Here is a 17,699-nt window from a genome sequence, read left to right as displayed (position 1 = left end):
AATATTTATCGGATATATTTGGGGGAAAAGGGCGTGGGAGGGGGGGAGGGGGCTAGTTGCCCTTTGATCTTTTTTTACTCTTAAAAAGTGAACTGTAACTTTCAATTATCAGTCAAATGAGCCCTCTCTGAAATATATACGAGCATCCCTTCTTTAAGAACCATTTATACCCCCAGGGCATAACTTACAACGCCTGCCCTGGGGACCTGGGGGTTTTGTCGACCCCGAAGTTTTTATTATCTGATTTTTGAACTATTTTTAACAAAATTTTTATCGAAAAACTTATCGGATGTATTTGGGGAAAAAGGGCGTCGGGGAAAGAGCTAGTTGCCTTCTGATATTTTTTTACTTTTAAAAAGTGAACTAGAACTTTCAATTTCCAATCAAAGGAACCCTCTCAGAAGTATATACGAACATCCTTTCTATAAAAACCATGATTGCCCCAGGGCATAACTTACAACGCCTGCCCTCGGGCCCTGGAGGATTGTCTCAACCCCGGAGTTTATGTTAAGGGCTAGTTGCCCTTTGATCTCTTTTGACTCTTAAAAAGTAAACTAGAACTTTCAATCTCCAATCAAATGAACCCTCTTTGAAGTTTATATGAGCATCCCTTCTAAAAAAAACATAAATGGCCCCAGTTTATAACTTACAAAGCCTGCCTTCGAGCCCCGGGGTTTTATTGACCCCGGAGTTTTATTATATGCTGCTTGCGATATTTTTCACAAAATAGCTATCGAAAATTTTTCATTGGATGTATTTTGGAGAAAAGAGGCGTGGGGCAGGGGGCTAGTTGTCTTCTGATCTCTTTTGACTCTGAACAGGTGAACTTAATTTTTAAATCTCCAACTGAAATAAAATGATCCTTCTCTGAAGTTTATACGAGCATCCCTTCTATAAAAACCATATATGCCCCCAGGATATACCTTACAACGCCTGTCCCCGGGCCCTGGGGGTTGTGTCAACCCTTGAGTTTTTTTATAAGATTTTTGAACTATTTTCAACAAAATGGCTATCTCTAAATTTTTATTGGATGTATTGGGGGGAAAAAGGGTGTCAGGGGCCTAGTTGCCTTCTCATTTCTTTTGACTCTTAAAAAGTTAACTAGAACTTTCAAATTCCAATTAAATGAACCCTTTCTGAATTTTTTACGAGCTTTCCTTCTATAAGAAGTATATATGCCCCTAGGACATAACTTAAAACGCCTACCCCCGGGCTCTGGGGGGTTTTATCCACCCTGGAGTTTTTATTATCTGAGGTTTGATCTATTTTTAACAAAATGGCTATCTCAAAATCTTATCGAATGGATTTGGGAAATAGGGTGTGGGGTGGGGGAGGGCTAGTCACCCTCTAATCTCTTTTGACTCTTAAAAAGTAAACTATAACTTTCACTTTTCAATCAAATCACCCATCTCTTAAGTTTATACGAGCATCCCCTCTATGAGAAATATATATTCGCCCAACGCCTGCGCCCAGGCCCTGGGGGGAGGTTCTATAGACCCTGGAGTTTTTGTTATATGATCTTTGTACAATTCTTAACAAAATAGTATATCTCAAAACTGTTATCGGTTGTATTTGGGGAAACAAGGGTGTCGGGGGTCTAGTTACCCTCCAATCATTTTTGAATCTTAGTAAGAGGACTAGAAATTCCGATTTACAACTTAATGAGCCCCCTTTGAAGTTTCTACGATGATCCTTTCCATATGAAGCGCCTCTGAGAAAAAACTGAATAACAAAATATTAGAGCCCTATGGCATTTACTATAGGCAACGCTATAGCGTTGCCCCTGATTTCTCCCAGCAACAACAAAGTAAAGAATGAACTATATTGTCATCACTTTTACTGAAGCTACTCATGAACAAAACATAGTCAATATCATGATTTCCATAATTCAAAACACTTTTCTACCTTTCTTCGAAGATTTATTTATGACTCCTTCTATATAAACTTCCTAAGCACTAAAATTAGCAAAGTATAGTATAGATCGAAGCTTAGCAATAACAACCCCAAATTAATTATTTGGAAACCAAATCTGATCAAAATAAAAATTCCACCGCTGGAATCGCCACGGTTAAAAATCCTATGCATGAAACTTACTCTATATAAATTTCTTGCAGTACATTTTTTGCTTTGATACATAGATACATCACAAAAAGGGAAAACCCCTGGGGTGTTTTAGAGGGATCGTGGCTGTAGCGATAGCTGCAGACTATCAAAGGACAAAGCTCAGCCATAATAACCCTAAATTAATTATTTGAAACGAAATTGGATCGAAATAATAAGAACATCATTGGAATTGCCATGGCCAAAAACCCTATACATGAGACTTACAGTCCCATAGCCTGGTCAACAATTAAAAATTTTTTTTTTAATTGGAAGTACTTCTTTGGCCTCTTTTTCCGTTTTTGATCTACTGCTAGAATTGAACTGGAACATCATAGAAAGCTGTTTAAGGGTTTATGTTCAAGGAAATGGCTATGTCTATTGCCATTTATAATAAAAAAAACACAATATTTAAAATAAAATATATTTTTGAAAAAAATACATCAAGGAGGCACACTTGTGCCTCTATAAAGAGGCGACCCACCACAATGTTAAGCGATTTCAGGTCCTAGAGGTCGCAGAGAGATGGCAGTAATCGCATTTTGTAGCCCAAGCTCAAACTAAAAAACGTGCAAAATTTTATCCTCCTCCGACTTTATCTTCATGGGGTAAACTGGGCCGGAAGTTTCGACCCTCCCACCACAGCCCCCCTTTAAAGTTGTCCGATTAGGCTGAAATTTAGAGGTTTAGCTTTGCTAGGGCCCGGGAGCTTATCCTCGAAATTTCAGCTCAATCCGATCACTCCTTCCCTGTTTTCAAAAAACCAAATATTCCCACTTAAAATTCATCATCATCATTTCTTTTTTTTCTTATCCAAGCCTACAGGCCACAGTTGGCAACTGATCCGGGTGAATGAGGACTCATTCGAAGCAGAATTTTACCTCTTAGGGCGTTTTGATATTTTCAGATCGAAAAAATTATCCCCCGAATTTACATTTACGAAAAACCTCGTCTTCCTATAATAGCCCCTGTTAATTTTTTCCACCACAACCCCCCTTTAACGTTGTCTGATCGGGCTGAAATTTAGAAGATAGGCTTTCCTGGGGCCTGGGAGCTTATCCTCGAAATTTCAGCGAAATTTCAGCGAAATTTCAGCTGATCACTCCTTCCCTGTTTTCCAAAAACCAAATATCAAGTTTTGTGGGAATTTGCTTTGCGAAAATAGATTCCATTTACTAAAAAACAATTACAATTGTGTCTCATTAGTCCAGCGGTTGATACTTCAGACTGTCAGGTGGAAAACCCGGGTTCGATTCACAGTCAGGGCGAATTTTTTATATACTGAATTTAAACTTTAAAAAAGAAACTCAGTTTCTTTTTTGAATTATTTGAAAAAAATTATGTTTTCTAAAGAGTTAAAGAGGCTGAGTTATAAGGTCAACCCTTAAAACGTACAGGGATTAGGAGGCACAGTTGGGGGGCTGTTAAAGAGGCTGAGTCACAAGTTCGAACCTTAAAACGTACAGGGATTAGGAGGTGCAGTTGGGGGGCTGCCGCCCCCCAAACCCCTAACTTTAACTCCTGACACGATCAGCTAACAGTTAGTCAAGCAATAATAAGTAATAAACTGTACAAAAACGTGCAGAAATTATTTGAAAAAAACTACGTTTTCTAAAGAGTTAAAGAGGCTCAGTTACAAGGTCGAACCTTAAAACGTACAGGGATTAGGAGGCACAGTTGGGGGGCTGCCGCCCCCAAACCCCCGCTTTCGCAGCCTTTAAATAAAAAAAAGTTTTTTAAACTGAAAGTAAGGAGCGACATTAAATCTTAAAACGAACAGAAATTATTCCGTATATGAAAGAGGCTGTGCCCTCCTCAACGCCTCGCTCTTTACGCTAAAGTTTGACTCTGTCTCACAACTTTATTTTTTAAAACAATAAAAAACTTTAGCGTAAAGAGCGAGGCGTTGAGGAGGGCACAGCCTCTTTCATATACGGAATAATTTCTGTTCGTTTTAAGATTTAATGTCGCTCCTTACTTTCAGTTTAAAAATTTTTTTATTTATTTAAAGGCTGCGAAAGTGGGGTTTGGGGGCGGCAGCCCCCAACTGTGCCTCCTAATCCCTGTACGTTTTAAGGTTCGACCTTGTAACTCAGCCTCTTTAACTCTTTAGAAAACGTAGTTTTTTTCAAATAATCTTCACATACAAGATGATGATTGAATCCATAATCGTTGGTTATAACCATAAATAACGTTATAGTAGATTACTTTAAATGGAGCCTTTGGCGATGATAACAATGTAGTCTAGTAAAAAACGTACCACACGGAATCAGGTAGAGAAGCTATACAAATACGATATTATGCCAAAGAAAATCAATGTTCTTTTGTACTTTTTTAGCTTCCTATTTTCACTATTATCCCTATTTTCGGCTAAGAAAACCTTTCGTCTCAAAAGATTTGCTAATAAGCTAGAGTCTGAAAATCCACGTCTGGGGATGAGTCATCTGCCTGGCTAGACAAGGAATTTGGACCGTTTGATGCTATTGGGTTAGAAATGGGGATAGTTTTTCATTAGATTGATTGGATGGTTTCGCACAGAGCCACAAGCATCTTCAATTCGTTCGGAAAGTGCGGGGTAGTCATCATTTGGAAATATGTTAAGAAGTTCCTCTCTTAGACGGTTCAGTTCATTTTTATTGTATTTAGGAAGACATAAGTAAGCGTCTCACTTTCTAATGCCTTGAGCAATAAAAATTATTAGATTTTAGAGACCTTTTGGTTCATTTAGTGATTTTCTTCAATAATCTAGTGATGTATGTGCTAATTTAATGATTTTTTCTTTAGGCAATATAGAAAATCACTAGAAATAGTGATAAATCCCTAGGGTGGCCACCCTGTTATTGAAATATATTTTATGAGAGAAGGTATCCATTTGTTTGGCTCTATAGATTAACCTAGTTTTTTGAGTATAGATAAACTTCCTGGTTTAGTTACACCTATGGGATTCTCCCCCTACCTAGCACCGAGTGCGATGGTCTGAAGTGGCGAGTGAGCAGAGACGTCAAAAGGAGATCTCCAACGAGGAGGTTTTCTTCTTCCCTGGGACAATGCGGTACGTTATAAGGACATAACCATACAAATCTTAATTTGAATAGGTTCTTTTACTTGGGGAGTGGAGTTTAAGCTTTGGTAGTCCTGTAGCCATTTTTTACCACCAATAGTGATGTTAAAGATTAGAAACCGCATTTATGGGGATACAGACTGGTTTTTTACACAAAAATAGTCTATATATTTTATGTAAATACCCACAAAATTATAAACAATATTAATTGAAAAAAATTGCGAGCTTACTGAATACTTGGGAATAATGGGGATATAATGATTGGGAAAAATTGGGGGGTCCTGTATAAATTTCTCTCTTTACTCATTAATTGAGCCCTGGCCCTAACTATTAGCGAAATGTCCTTTTGTCCTTTTCAGCTCTCTTTAAACTCGTTTTTCTTTTTTTTGGCTGAAAATACTTCTCGTAACTGAAATTTTGCCAATTAGTTAGTGTCTGAGAATCCATTTCTGAGGGCGAGTCATCTGGCTGGCTGGACTAGGAATATACATCGCAGATGACATCGACGCTCTTGCTGATGATCCAGCTACTGCCCAATCAATGTTAAATGAAATAGCACATTTCTCTCAGCTACAGGGTATGAAAATCAACACGGCCAAACCTAAAGTCATGGACCTAAATATACTGTCGGATTATCAGCTTGTGTTTTTTCTGGACAAGAATTGGAAAAAGTGGACAGCTTCCCCCATCTTGGCTCAATAATAGATCCTCATGGAGGCTCTGGTCTTGACGTACAGAACAGAATCAACAAAGCCCAAGCCATCTTCACACAACTCCGCCACTATTTATGGATCCGGAGGGAGATCAGCACGAAGACAAAAATTTCTATCTATAAAGCGGCTGTTAGATCTGTTCTTTTCTATGCAGTCGAAACTTGGCCACTAAAGGCACTTCATCTCCATGATTTGGAAGTCTTTGACCACCACTGTCTACGAAAAATCCAGAGGATTCAATATTCCGACAGAATCTCAAATGCTGATGTGCACCACCACTGCTGTAACATTGAACCCGCCGCCATGATTATCAAACAGAGAAGACTGCGTTGGCTTGGTCATGTCCTTAGAAGACCCAATGACCGCATCATAAAGCAAGTGCTTCTAGCTGCCCCATTAACAGATCGGCGCAGGCAACCTGGCGGTCCATTTAAGAATTGGTGGACAACTGCCAAAAACAACCAGGACCCCATTGGCGAATTTTGAAAGTTTGGCAGAAAGTAAGAGAGCTGCTGGCTCCGCTTTGCTGAAGAGCTGGCACAAGATCGTGACAAATGGGAGTTAATCATGCGTAATATTCTAGGTGCCGGGTGGGGCGTTCATGTCTGGTCCCTTACAAGCACAAGTAACTAAACAAGGAATTGTTACTGTTTGACTTTGTCGGGTTAGAAAGATAAATACTCATTGATGGGATTGGCAGTGTGGTTTCTCGTAGGGACACGTTTTTGTTTGTCAGAAGACAATGGTAAGTTTCTTACCATTTACAAGTGTCTATATTCATCTCCTAGCCTAGGTTTCAGGTTTTGGAAGTGTGACTACGATCTTTTGTTTAAGGAGACTTACTTCTCCTATGATATTATTGGGTTATCTACCATGAGAAAAGGTTTTTGGATCCACGGCTTTAAAGATTAACCCAGTTTTTTGAGCATAGATTAAATAAAAACTGAAAGTAAGGAGCAACATTAAAACTTAAAACAAACAGAAATTATTACGTATACGAGGAGGTTTGCCCCCTAGTCAATACCTTGCGCTTTACGCTAAAGTTCGAATTTTGTTTGAATCAAAATCCCTGAATCACAGAGGCCGTTTAATTAGAATAGATAGCTCTTTTGAAAGTACTAAAAAAATAGGCAAATTTTGTCCGGCTCGTAACTTTTGATGCGTAAAACTAAAGTTGATGAAACTTATATATTTGGAATCAGCGTGAAAATTCAATTCTTTTGATGTATCTACTAGTATCAAAATTCTGTTTTTTAGAGTTTCGGTTACTATTGAGCCAGGTCGCTTCTTACTTACAGTTCGTTACCACAAACTGTTTGATAATGTTACTGGTTCGGTTATATCCGAGGGATTTTCCACCCAGCCTATCACCCAATGCTGTGGCCTGAAGTGGCGAGTGAGACAGAAAGTCAAAAGGAGATCTCCAGTGAGATGTTTTCTTCTTCCCTGGGATGATTCGGTAGGTTATAAGGATATAACCATACAAGTCGTCATTTGAATAGGTTGTTCTTGAATGTATTTTTTTTGAATATACGTTTGTTGTATCCTCTCTTGTCAAAAGACATATGTGTTATTTCACTGTGTATGAAGAGGCAATTTTTGTAGAAATATAAAATTTTATTGTTAATCTTATGTTTTGTTACTTACAAAACTACGTAGATATAGCAATTTCCTTTCAAATGAGGTTTTAATTATATTTCAGTGCTCCACTAATGGCAACAACAAGTCCCTACCGTGTGAAAAAAAAATCATTTTTCTTGTTGCTCAAGATGGGGATTGTAATTCTCTTAAATGGGATTTGTGACTATAGTGATTGCAATGGCAGATATTTTGGCTTGATTCGATACCATTTTGCGAGGTTTCAGGCTATTTTTCGAGGCTTTAACAAATTTGTTTTCGCAACAAATTTTTATCATCCAGACTAATGGAAATAATATTTACCATTCATAAATCAGCTTCAAAGGCGGTTTTTCCTCAATTAACAGTTTTTTCAAACACTTTCTTAGTTTTCGATTACTATCGGATAATCCTTAAGGGCATGGTGGCCCTTAAGAAGGCAGCCATTATATAATAGACGTGTCATAAGTAGTCCACTATTTTCCTTTATACAGACGAATATTATCTAAGAGGCGAAAAATGTCCAGTCCAGAAGTGCTTGTCCAAGCAAACAAACGTCAGTAGTATTTTCCAATGGAATATTGTTCTTTTCAGTGACAGCTTTAGCTGGCAGTAGAGCCTGTTGACTGTGTAGCAGTATTTCAACAATATGTAAATACAGGTATTTAAGTACACATTCAAGTACTTTTCCGAGTATCTAAAAATGTGCTTGAATAATTTTTCTAGAATATTTTTAATGCTACTTTAACATGGTGGTGTGATTCTTGGTGGGACAGTGTGATGAATTTCCAATTACATTTGATTTTCCTTCTAAGAAGTTTTCTGGACTCTTAGTTCATTTGCAGTCAGTCCAAATATTGTTACTTTTATCTGTTTTGGTTGAGAGCCGAGAAAATAGATAGATTTACCTCAAATGACCTTACCTTACATTACCTTAAAAGACCTTTCCTGAGTGTTGAACAATAAAAATCTCTGTTGAAAATCTTTGAACTTCGGGAATTTAGACAGTGAAAAGGGAGACTTAGGTTCTAATTGCTGGTTTCTGTAGTAAAACGTGACAAAGAGAGGAAGATAAATGAACTTTGAAGGATCAAATTGTGAAAATTGCTACTAACCAAGTTCTTGTGCTCAGATACCTTGATGATTGATCTACTTTGGCATTTAATAGTAACACTAACTCTACAGCTCTATCAGGTAAATTTGTTTTTCTACAGAGACACTTGCGTCGGAGTCGGTGAGAGCGTCAGTGAAAGGGATACAATTATTAAAGCAGATTGTTGATTTTTTTTTTCAATGGAAATAGCAGAGAATTACATAGGCTAAAGCCCTTCCTGCCAGCACAAGACTACTTAAACATCATCTACCATCAACAAAAATCTGACAAGCTACTGTCCCAGAAGGCGAATTTCAAGCTATCGTTGATGCCGCGAATACGTTTAATATTTGTTTTACTTCTTATCGTTCACCATATTTTAAAATTATTTGAAAAAAACTACGTTTTCTAAAGAGTTAAAGAGGCTGAGTCACAAGTTCGAACCTTAAAACGTACAGGGATTAGGAGGTGCAGTTGGGGGGCTGCCGCCTCCCAAACCCCCGCTTTCGTATATGAAAGGGACTGTGCCCTCCTCAACACCTCGCTCTTTAAGCTAAAGTTTGACTTTCTCACAACTCTTTTTTTTAAACAATAAAAACTTTAGCGTAAAGAGCGAGGCGTTGAGGAGGGCAAAGCCCCTTTCAGATACAGAAGCGGGGGTTTGGGGGGTGGGAGCCCCCGAACTGCACCTCCTAATCCCTGTATGTTTTAAGGTTCGAACTTGTGACTCAGCCTCTTTAACTCTTTAGAAAACGTAGTTTTTTTCAAATAATTTCTGCACGTTTTTGTACAGTTTATAACTTATTATTGCTTGACCTACTGTTAGCTGATCTTTTGAGGAGTTAAAAATGGGGGGCTGCTGCCTCCCAAACCCCCCGCTTTTGAAGATTCTTGTGTTAAGGCTTTTAATTCCTGAATACTCAAACCAAATGCACAGTAAGATTTTTATCAGCCGGCCCAGGCCCCATGTTATCAAAGCAGTGGAGACTTACCTGTAACCTGAAGGCCGACTGTGATATTCTTCTGGAGACGCCTGTTGAGCCGAAGGATTTAATAGATTGGATTTAAAAAAGAAACTGAGTTTCTTTTTTAAACTTTAAATTCAATTTATATAAAAATTTCTCTGACGGAGAATGGAACTCGGATCTTCCGCCTGACAGTCAGGAATAGCGACCACTGTACCACAGAGACATTACATTATTTTTATTCTGTGCGATGTATTTTTGACACAAGCAAATCCCCACAAAACTTGATATTTGGTTTTCGGAAAACAGAGAATGAGTGATCGGATTGAGCTGTAATTTTAAGGATAAGCTCCCAGGCCCCAGAAAAGCTTATCCTCTAGATTTCAGCCCAATCAGACAACGTTAAAGGGGGGCTGTGGTGGGAAAAATTAACATGGGCTCTTATAGGAAAACGAGATTTTTTGTAAATGTAAACTCGGGGGATAATTTTTTCGGTCTGAAAATATCAAAAGGCCCTAACAGGTCGAATGAGTCCTCATTCACCCGGATCCGTTGCCAACTGTGGCATGTAGGCGTGGCTGATAAAAAAAAAGAGAAATGAGCTTTAAGTGGCTATATTTGTTTTTTGGAAAACAGTAAAGGAGTGATCGGATCGAGCTGAAATTTCGAGGATAAGCTCCCGGGCTCTAGGAAAGCTTAACCTCTAAATTTCAGCCCAATCGGACAACGGTAAAGGGGGGCTGTGTTCAGAGGGTTGAAACTTCCGGCCCACTTTTACCCATGAAGATAAAGTCGGAGGGGGGTGAAATTTTGCACGTTTATTAGTTTGAGATTGAGCTACAAAATACGATCATCGCTGTCTCTCTGCAACCGCTAGGACCGGAAATCGCTTAACATTGTGGTGGGTCGCCTCTTTATAGAGGCACAAGTGTGCCTCCTTGATGCGTTATTCAAAGAGCGTTTGAAAACAAGAAGAGAAATGACTGAAACGAAGTCGTTGGATATTTAAATGCTGAGATAGTTTTTTTAGAGTAATTGAATACTAAATAATTTAATAGGCAAATATGGAAACTATTCGAGTATATTTATGTTTAGTTTTTGATAATCGTTTGTAACTACTTTGCCCAAGTACTTTTACAACACCGCATAGCAGGCACTGCAGTTCCCTAACTTTAAGATGCCAACTTGCAACATTGAGTCCTCAACTAATAATTAAAACACCCTATCCCAAATTTCTTATTAAAGGTCATTTTTTCTGTAAGTATAATGCTAGCAACTGGTTTCTTTTACAGGTTTCATCACTATTTCAAAAATATGTTAGACTGGAAGATAGAATTTACAAATATAAGGTTAAGCGGTCTATACAGCAGACCCAATCAAAGGTCTGGACGAATTACTACACGTTCACCATTTCATTTAGGTAATGATTTTCTTTTCTTTAATTTTCCGGAATTTACAAAAAAGAGGGAATGGTAGAAAGAAAGGGAAATCCGGAAATAAGAAAGGTGCCATAAAAAATCTAAATAATATATTAAGTATTTATACTTTTACAGTTTTCCTGTAGGCTAGGTTTTCAAGCCTAATTAGATTAACAAATCCCTAAAAAAGCAAGAAGGGATTCGGGGCAATATTAACCTAAACTCTAGAAAATCAATTCTCCTAACAATTAATACACCAAAGAGTTGTCTTTTTACGCTTCAAAATATATAAAATTCATATGGTTTGATGTCACCAATAAAAAGCTACGACCCTGAGATTATTTGCCTGATTTTGAACAAGGAGGATACATCCTCCAAAAGGGAAGTGATCTTAATGAAAATCATACCATTAGATTCAGCATATCAAATATACCAGGGGGTATGTAGGGTTGAAATTTTCAGGGTATGTAGAGGGGAGTATTGACCAAATGGAAGGGGACTATATGCATACTATTACTATACTACTCTCAGTAGTTCTACTACGACTATTGCTTCTAATGCTAATATTACTAAGGCAAAAATTATTAAGATGAAACGTTCAGGGATTGTTGAGGAGGGTGTTGGACTAAATCAAAACACACATTGTGCATAAAGGTTACCAAAAGGGCTACAGGTTACCTGTAAGAAACTTGAGCAATATTTGCACTTTACTGAAAACAAAATACATTTTTCTCTTCTAAAACTTTAATAACTCCAAAATCATTAAGACTTTCAGGATTGAATACCACCAGATATTAACCTGTCAATCCGCTTCCGTTTGTTCTTTTCGTGTTATGATGGTAATTTTTTTCTATTTTTTATGTGATGAGAAATAACAGCACATGGATCGAAATAAAGATCGTTTTTAGTAAAGTTATGCTCTGGTCTTCAAAAGGCACGGGGGGCGTTAGCCCTACTCCTCCTTTTGGTAGTTTTTACTAGTTTTCGGTTTGATTTTGTTGTTTCTTCTTTTGTGGAAAAGCGTTTTTTTTTTAAATTGCTAACTTAAGGCAAATGCATCCATCCTCTATGAAAAAAAATGATATTATGCATTTTTCCTTAGAATAATAATCATGGATGTATGCAGTGGCGCATCCAGGGGGGCACGCCCCCTTAATTTAGTCTAAAGTAGTGTAATTTACCTAATTAACGTAAGTTTGCGTTAATCAAACTTGCTCCTAACGCAAGTTTACCGGATATACTTATTTTGCCTCACCCCCTTAAAAAAAATGTTGTATCCACCCTTTGATGTATGTTTTTTTTATCTATTTTCTTAAGGGTGATTTTGTTCAAGGACTGGTCTGAGAATGTCTGGAGAGAACTCTTTTAAACGTTGTTTTAAAGTCTTCGTAATATTTGAAATTAAAAGCCTAGACAACGCCACAGAACAACAATAATGGCTTAAATACGGCCAAAATACTATTTCTCAGAAATTCTGTGGTAATCATTAGGTCTAAATTTTCAAAAAAACTATATGTAAGAAAATAATTTCGCTGAGGTCTTTCTGCCACGTGATGTCCCTTAACATGCAGCCCATATGGAGTTAATAGTTGAATCCATATGGTTGAATTGGCATTAGTCGAAAAGTGTTCAGAAATATAATTAAAAAATAAGTTTTTTTAACCGAAAATCAGGAGCGACATTAAAAATTAAGACGAACAGAAATTATTCCTTATGTGAAAGGGGTTGTCCCCTCTTCGACGCCTCGCTCTTTACGGTAAAGTTTTTATTGTTTAAAAAAGTAGAGTTGTGACAAAGAGTCAGACTTTCAAACAGTTCGTGGTAAAGAACTGTAAGTAAGGAGCGACCCGGCTCAATGGTAACCGAAACTGTAGAAAACCGAATTTTGATACCAATAGATACGTCAAAAGAATCAAATTTTAAGGCTGATTTCAAATATATAAGTTTCATCAAGTTTAATCCTACCTATCAAAAGTAACGCGCCTGAGAAAACTTGGCAGATTTTTGAAAAAAGGGGCAAAGACCCCCTAAAAGTTATAAAACCTTAATTAAAATCACACCATCATATTCAGCGTATCAGATAACCCCACTGCAGAAGTTTCAAGCTCTTATCTACAAAAATGTGGAATTTTGCATTTTTTGCCAGAAGAAAGATCACGAATGCGTGTTTATTTGTTCATTTGCTTTTTTTTTCCCACGGGTGATTGTATCGACCCAGTGGTCCTAGAATATCGTGGGCTCATTCAAACGGAAATTAAAAGTTCTAGTGCCCTTTTTAAGTGACCAAAAAATGGAGGGCAACTAGGCCCCCTCCCACGCTCATTTTTTCTCAGTCACCCGATCAAAATTTTTAGATAACCATTTTTTTCAACATGGTCGAAAATATGATAACTATATATTTTAAGATGACTTATTGTTATGACTTATAGATGGCTGAATGTTATGAACTTTACCCAATGTTAACATTTAGTATTCGTTATTGGGAAGTATACAGACGTTTTCAAGGGGGATTTTTTCTGGTAGTGGGGGGAGGGGTGGGTCGGGGTTTATGTGGGAGGATTTTTTCATGAAGGAAGTTTTCATGGGGGAGGGGACATTGCTATGAAGGGAGCGCCGGATTTCCCAACATTATTTAAAAAAAGATCAGAAAGTATATATATAAAAAAACAAATTTTTCAACTGAAAGTAAGAAGCAACATCAAAACTTAAAACGACGGAAAACATTACGTATATGATTGGGTTCATCCCCTAGTCAATACCTCGCTCTTTAATCCAAAGATTATTTAGTACTTTCATAAGAGCTATTTAATCTAATTAACGGCATTTGTGATTAAGGGGTCATTTTTAAAAAATTAGTACAAAATCCGAACTTTAGCTTAAAGAGCAAGGTATATACTAGGGGGCCAACTCTCTAATATACGTATTAAAAATGTATGAATATAGAAGTTCGTTACGTAAGTTAATTCGTAAGTTACGTATATTTATTACTAATAAAAACGTTCGTAAGTAAAATTAAACAGGTTTCGAGAAAGCCATTTAACCAAATAAAAGTAAAATTAATATTCGAATTTTGGTTAATTATTCATGTACGGTGAACCAAAATCAAAACCTGCATTAATTTAAAAACGTTCAAAAATTAAATAAAAAAAACAAGTTTTTTTAACTGAAAGTAAGGAACGACATTAAAACTTAAAACAAACATAAATTATTCTGTATTTGAAAGGGGCTGTCCTCTCCTCAACGCCTCGCTCTTTACGCTAAAGTTTTACTTTCTCAAAACTTTTTTTTAAACAATGAAAAACTTTAGCGTAAAGAGCGAGGCGTTGAGGAGGGGACAGCCCCTTTCATATACGGAATAATTTCTGTTCCTTTTAAGTTTTAACGTCGTTCCTTACTTTCAGTTAAAAAAAAACTTGTTTTTCTGAATTTAATAGCGTAAAGAGCTAGGCGTTGAGGTGACAGTCCCTTTCGTATACGGAATATTTTCTGCTCGTTTTTAGTTTTAATGTCGCTCTCTATCTTCAGTTTATTTATTTTTTTTATTTAATTCAGTTTAAACTTCATCATTTTTCTTTACACGCTGCATAGTTGCCATCTGTCTCTGAAGAACATAAGGGATGTTTGATTATTTTTATGGTTGTGGGAAATGCTGGGAGCATTACTGTATTTGCAGACTCAAAACTTCCAACTTTTCGTTGGTAGATTTTCGGCCACTAATATGTCCAAGGGGATAAGACGTGCCCTCTCTCTCCACCTTCGCGTGGATACATTTTGCTATAGTGTTGTTTTCACGTACATTTATTTGACACCATTGAGCAACAACAAAAAAAAGTAAAAATAAGTCACAACCATTTTGCAAATCTGTAGTTCAAAGTTGCAATCATAAAAATCAAAGTTACAATCATAAAAATCTAAATTTTCAATTTTATAACCTCCGCCAAGCATTTGCTGATAAGAAAACTTGTTAAAGAACGGGGGATGAGACGTCATTTGTCTACATTATGAACAGGGTTATCCTATTAACTGTATTTTTTTTTCTTCAGGAGAAGAGTTCTTCCATCAGTACCAGTGCAACAACCAGCGCATCCGACAACAATTAAGATCCTTAGAACATCACTGCTTTGATAGTCCCATTCATGTAGTCAGTCATGACAGTTCTAGTCACGAGGGACACCAGCGCTGTCAATTGTTTTCGAGACCCAGAGCAATTTGCAGCTCATCGACTGATAGCAGTGGGCATCAACTTAGTTCGAATCCAAAATTAGATAATTTGAGAACCCCAAGCTCAGAAAGAGTGAAAAACAAAAAGTGTTATATAGATAGTTCGCTGTAGTTTCAAACGTATACTAAAGGAAGACGAGAAAACTGACATCATATTTTAAAATCAAAATATATATTCTAAACAAAGATAATTATGCTCTTACCTTTTTTAGCCACCATTCGTCTAGACATACGGCTGAACTACAAGGAAATATGTGTCTTTGCAGTTGAAACTTTAGGGGGTTCATCATAGGCAGCGTGATAGTGCTAATTTTGAGATAGTTCATTCAAATGGAAATATAAAGTTCAAGTGTTCTTTATAAGAATCAAAAGTGCTTGTCACCAGCCCTCTTCCAGGCCATCCTTAGTTATCATTTTCCCCTCAACTTATATGTCACTTTTGAGATAGCAAATTGGTTTGAAATAGACGGAAGAACCGATAATTATTCCTCCAACGATGAGACTCCCCAACAGCTCCTGGGGCAAGAACAGTAAATTTTGAAAGTTGCCTATTTTTCATTTAGGTTGTGTCGTATGTAGTACAAAAGTACTGCCTAAGTAAACAGTGACAGTACTTCAATGTATTTTTTTTCACTAGGTCACCTCGCAAGTAGAGGGGGGTCTTATGCTCCCGTACCCACACCATATATGGGCATAGAATACTGTCAGTACACCAAATAAGGACATAGAGTCATTAGGGAGAACACGTGGTTAATGGGGTCAATGACCTCTTTTTCCAAGGTCGATTTATTTGATGTTTCTATGTGTAATAACTCCGGGGTGAAGGCTGCACCTGCGCATTGAATTCTAACGGGAGCAATGTTATTGATCTAGAACTCGAGGGGGAAGTGAATTTCCAAGAACTTTATTGCGTAATCGATGGGGAAGTGAATTTCCGAGAACTTGATTGCGTAATCGAAGGGAAAGTGAATTTCCGAGAAATTGATTGCGTAATCGAAGGGGAAGTGAATTTCCGAGAACTTGATTGCGTAATCGAAGGGGAAGTGAATTTCCGAGAACTTGATTGCGTAATCAAAGTGTGTCAACAACAACAACAACGAACTTGACATTCGCTGAGAGCGTGCACTTACAACAACAAAAACCCGGAATTTGGAACACCTGTGCTGTCGACCTCAATTCACCTATCGTGAATCAATAATTCCCCTTAGAAACAACAAATTAATTTCCCCTTTCTTGACAGATCAATCAATCACTGACATCATCTGTCAGACTTTAAAAATTTTCGCCCAAGAAACATTCCTCCATGAATAGAGAGAAAACCATAAGCCACGTGGTGCTGTCACGAGTCAGTACACCTGTGCTGTCGACCTCAATTCACCTATCGTGAATCATTAATTCCCCTTAGAAACAACAAATTAATTTCCCATTTCTTGACAGATCAATCAATCAATGACATCATCTGTCAGACTTTAAAAATTTTCTCCTAGAAACATTTCTCCAGGAATAGATTCAAATCATTAATGTTTTTGCCTCGGAAACAACTCTTTTGGTCGAACTCCAAAGGATATTAATAACCACAGGCCATGGAAACAATTAGGCAAGAAACATCTTAGCGATGAATTGTTTTAGCGCGCGAGAAGGTTTCCTATTAATTTGAAATGCGTTAGCACAGAGATGCCAATAACAAAGGAACACGCTGAATTTACGTTTAGCGATTATTTGGGCGAAACCGTTTTAGACAGGTTATGGAACTATTTCGGCGAAACAGATAGAGACATTTTAAAAGAAGATTTTTGAAGAGATTTTGGAGGAGGTTTTGAGTGTGGTCGTTATAATACACAAGTTTCATTTGAACAGTGTTGTGAGGTCCTCTAACCCAACCCCAAAGGGTTCCGATCCTCCTACCCCAACCCCGAAGGAAGCCCCCGGTCCTCAAAGCCCCCCAAGCTCCCAAAGGGCCACCGGCGCCCCCAAATGCCCCCCAGGCCCCCAACTGTCCCCCCGGACCGTCAAAGGCCCCCCCAAGCTCCCAAAGGGCCACCGGCGCCCCCAAAGGCCCACCCAGACCCCCAAAGGCCATCCCCGGGCCCCCCAAAGGCCCATCGAGCTCCCAAAGGACCAACGGGGTCCCAAAGGCCCTCCACGGGCCCCCAACTGCCCCAAATGCCCTCCCATGGTCCCCAAAGGTCCCCCGGGCTCCCAAAGGGCCACCGGTGCCCCAAAGGCCATCCACCGGCCCCCCGGCACCCCAAAGACCCGCCCAGATCCCCACATGCCATCTCCGGCCTCCAAAGCCCATCCCAGTAGTGCTTGGGCATGGTTTACATTGCCAAAGTTACATTTTATTGATTTTTTAAAGTTAATTCTGACTTTCATTCGTTTAAATGAACTAGTTGGAATATTTCATTAGAGTTCGGTTGTGTTTTACATTGTAACAGTTAAATTTTATTGATTTTTCAAAGTTCATTCGGAATTTCTTTCATTTAAATGCAAGAGTTGGAATATTTCAGT

General features: G+C 38.0%; 1 protein-coding gene across 1 annotated transcript in view; it reads left to right on the top strand.

Moving 5' to 3' along the window:
- The window catches only part of LOC148945322 (tachykinin-like peptides receptor 86C), a 418,581-nt gene extending 403,208 nt beyond the window's left edge, over positions 1 to 15,373 (top strand). The window contains exons 8-9 of the mRNA XM_089099004.1: positions 10,842 to 10,969; positions 15,011 to 15,373. Of these exons, the coding sequence (XP_088955130.1) occupies positions 10,842 to 10,969; positions 15,011 to 15,300 (418 nt within the window). The 3' untranslated portion in view covers positions 15,301 to 15,373. The remainder of the gene's footprint in view (positions 1 to 10,841; positions 10,970 to 15,010) is intronic.
- Positions 15,374 to 17,699: the final 2,326 nt, after the last annotated feature.

The sequence above is a fragment of the Artemia sp. Qi Xiang Cuo genome, chromosome 13 (genome assembly GCF_049724085.1).
Source record: "Artemia sp. Qi Xiang Cuo chromosome 13, ASM4972408v1, whole genome shotgun sequence".
NCBI classification, from domain to species: Eukaryota; Metazoa; Arthropoda; class Branchiopoda; order Anostraca; family Artemiidae; genus Artemia; species Artemia sp. Qi Xiang Cuo.
This window is presented reverse-complemented; position numbering and strand designations above follow the sequence as displayed.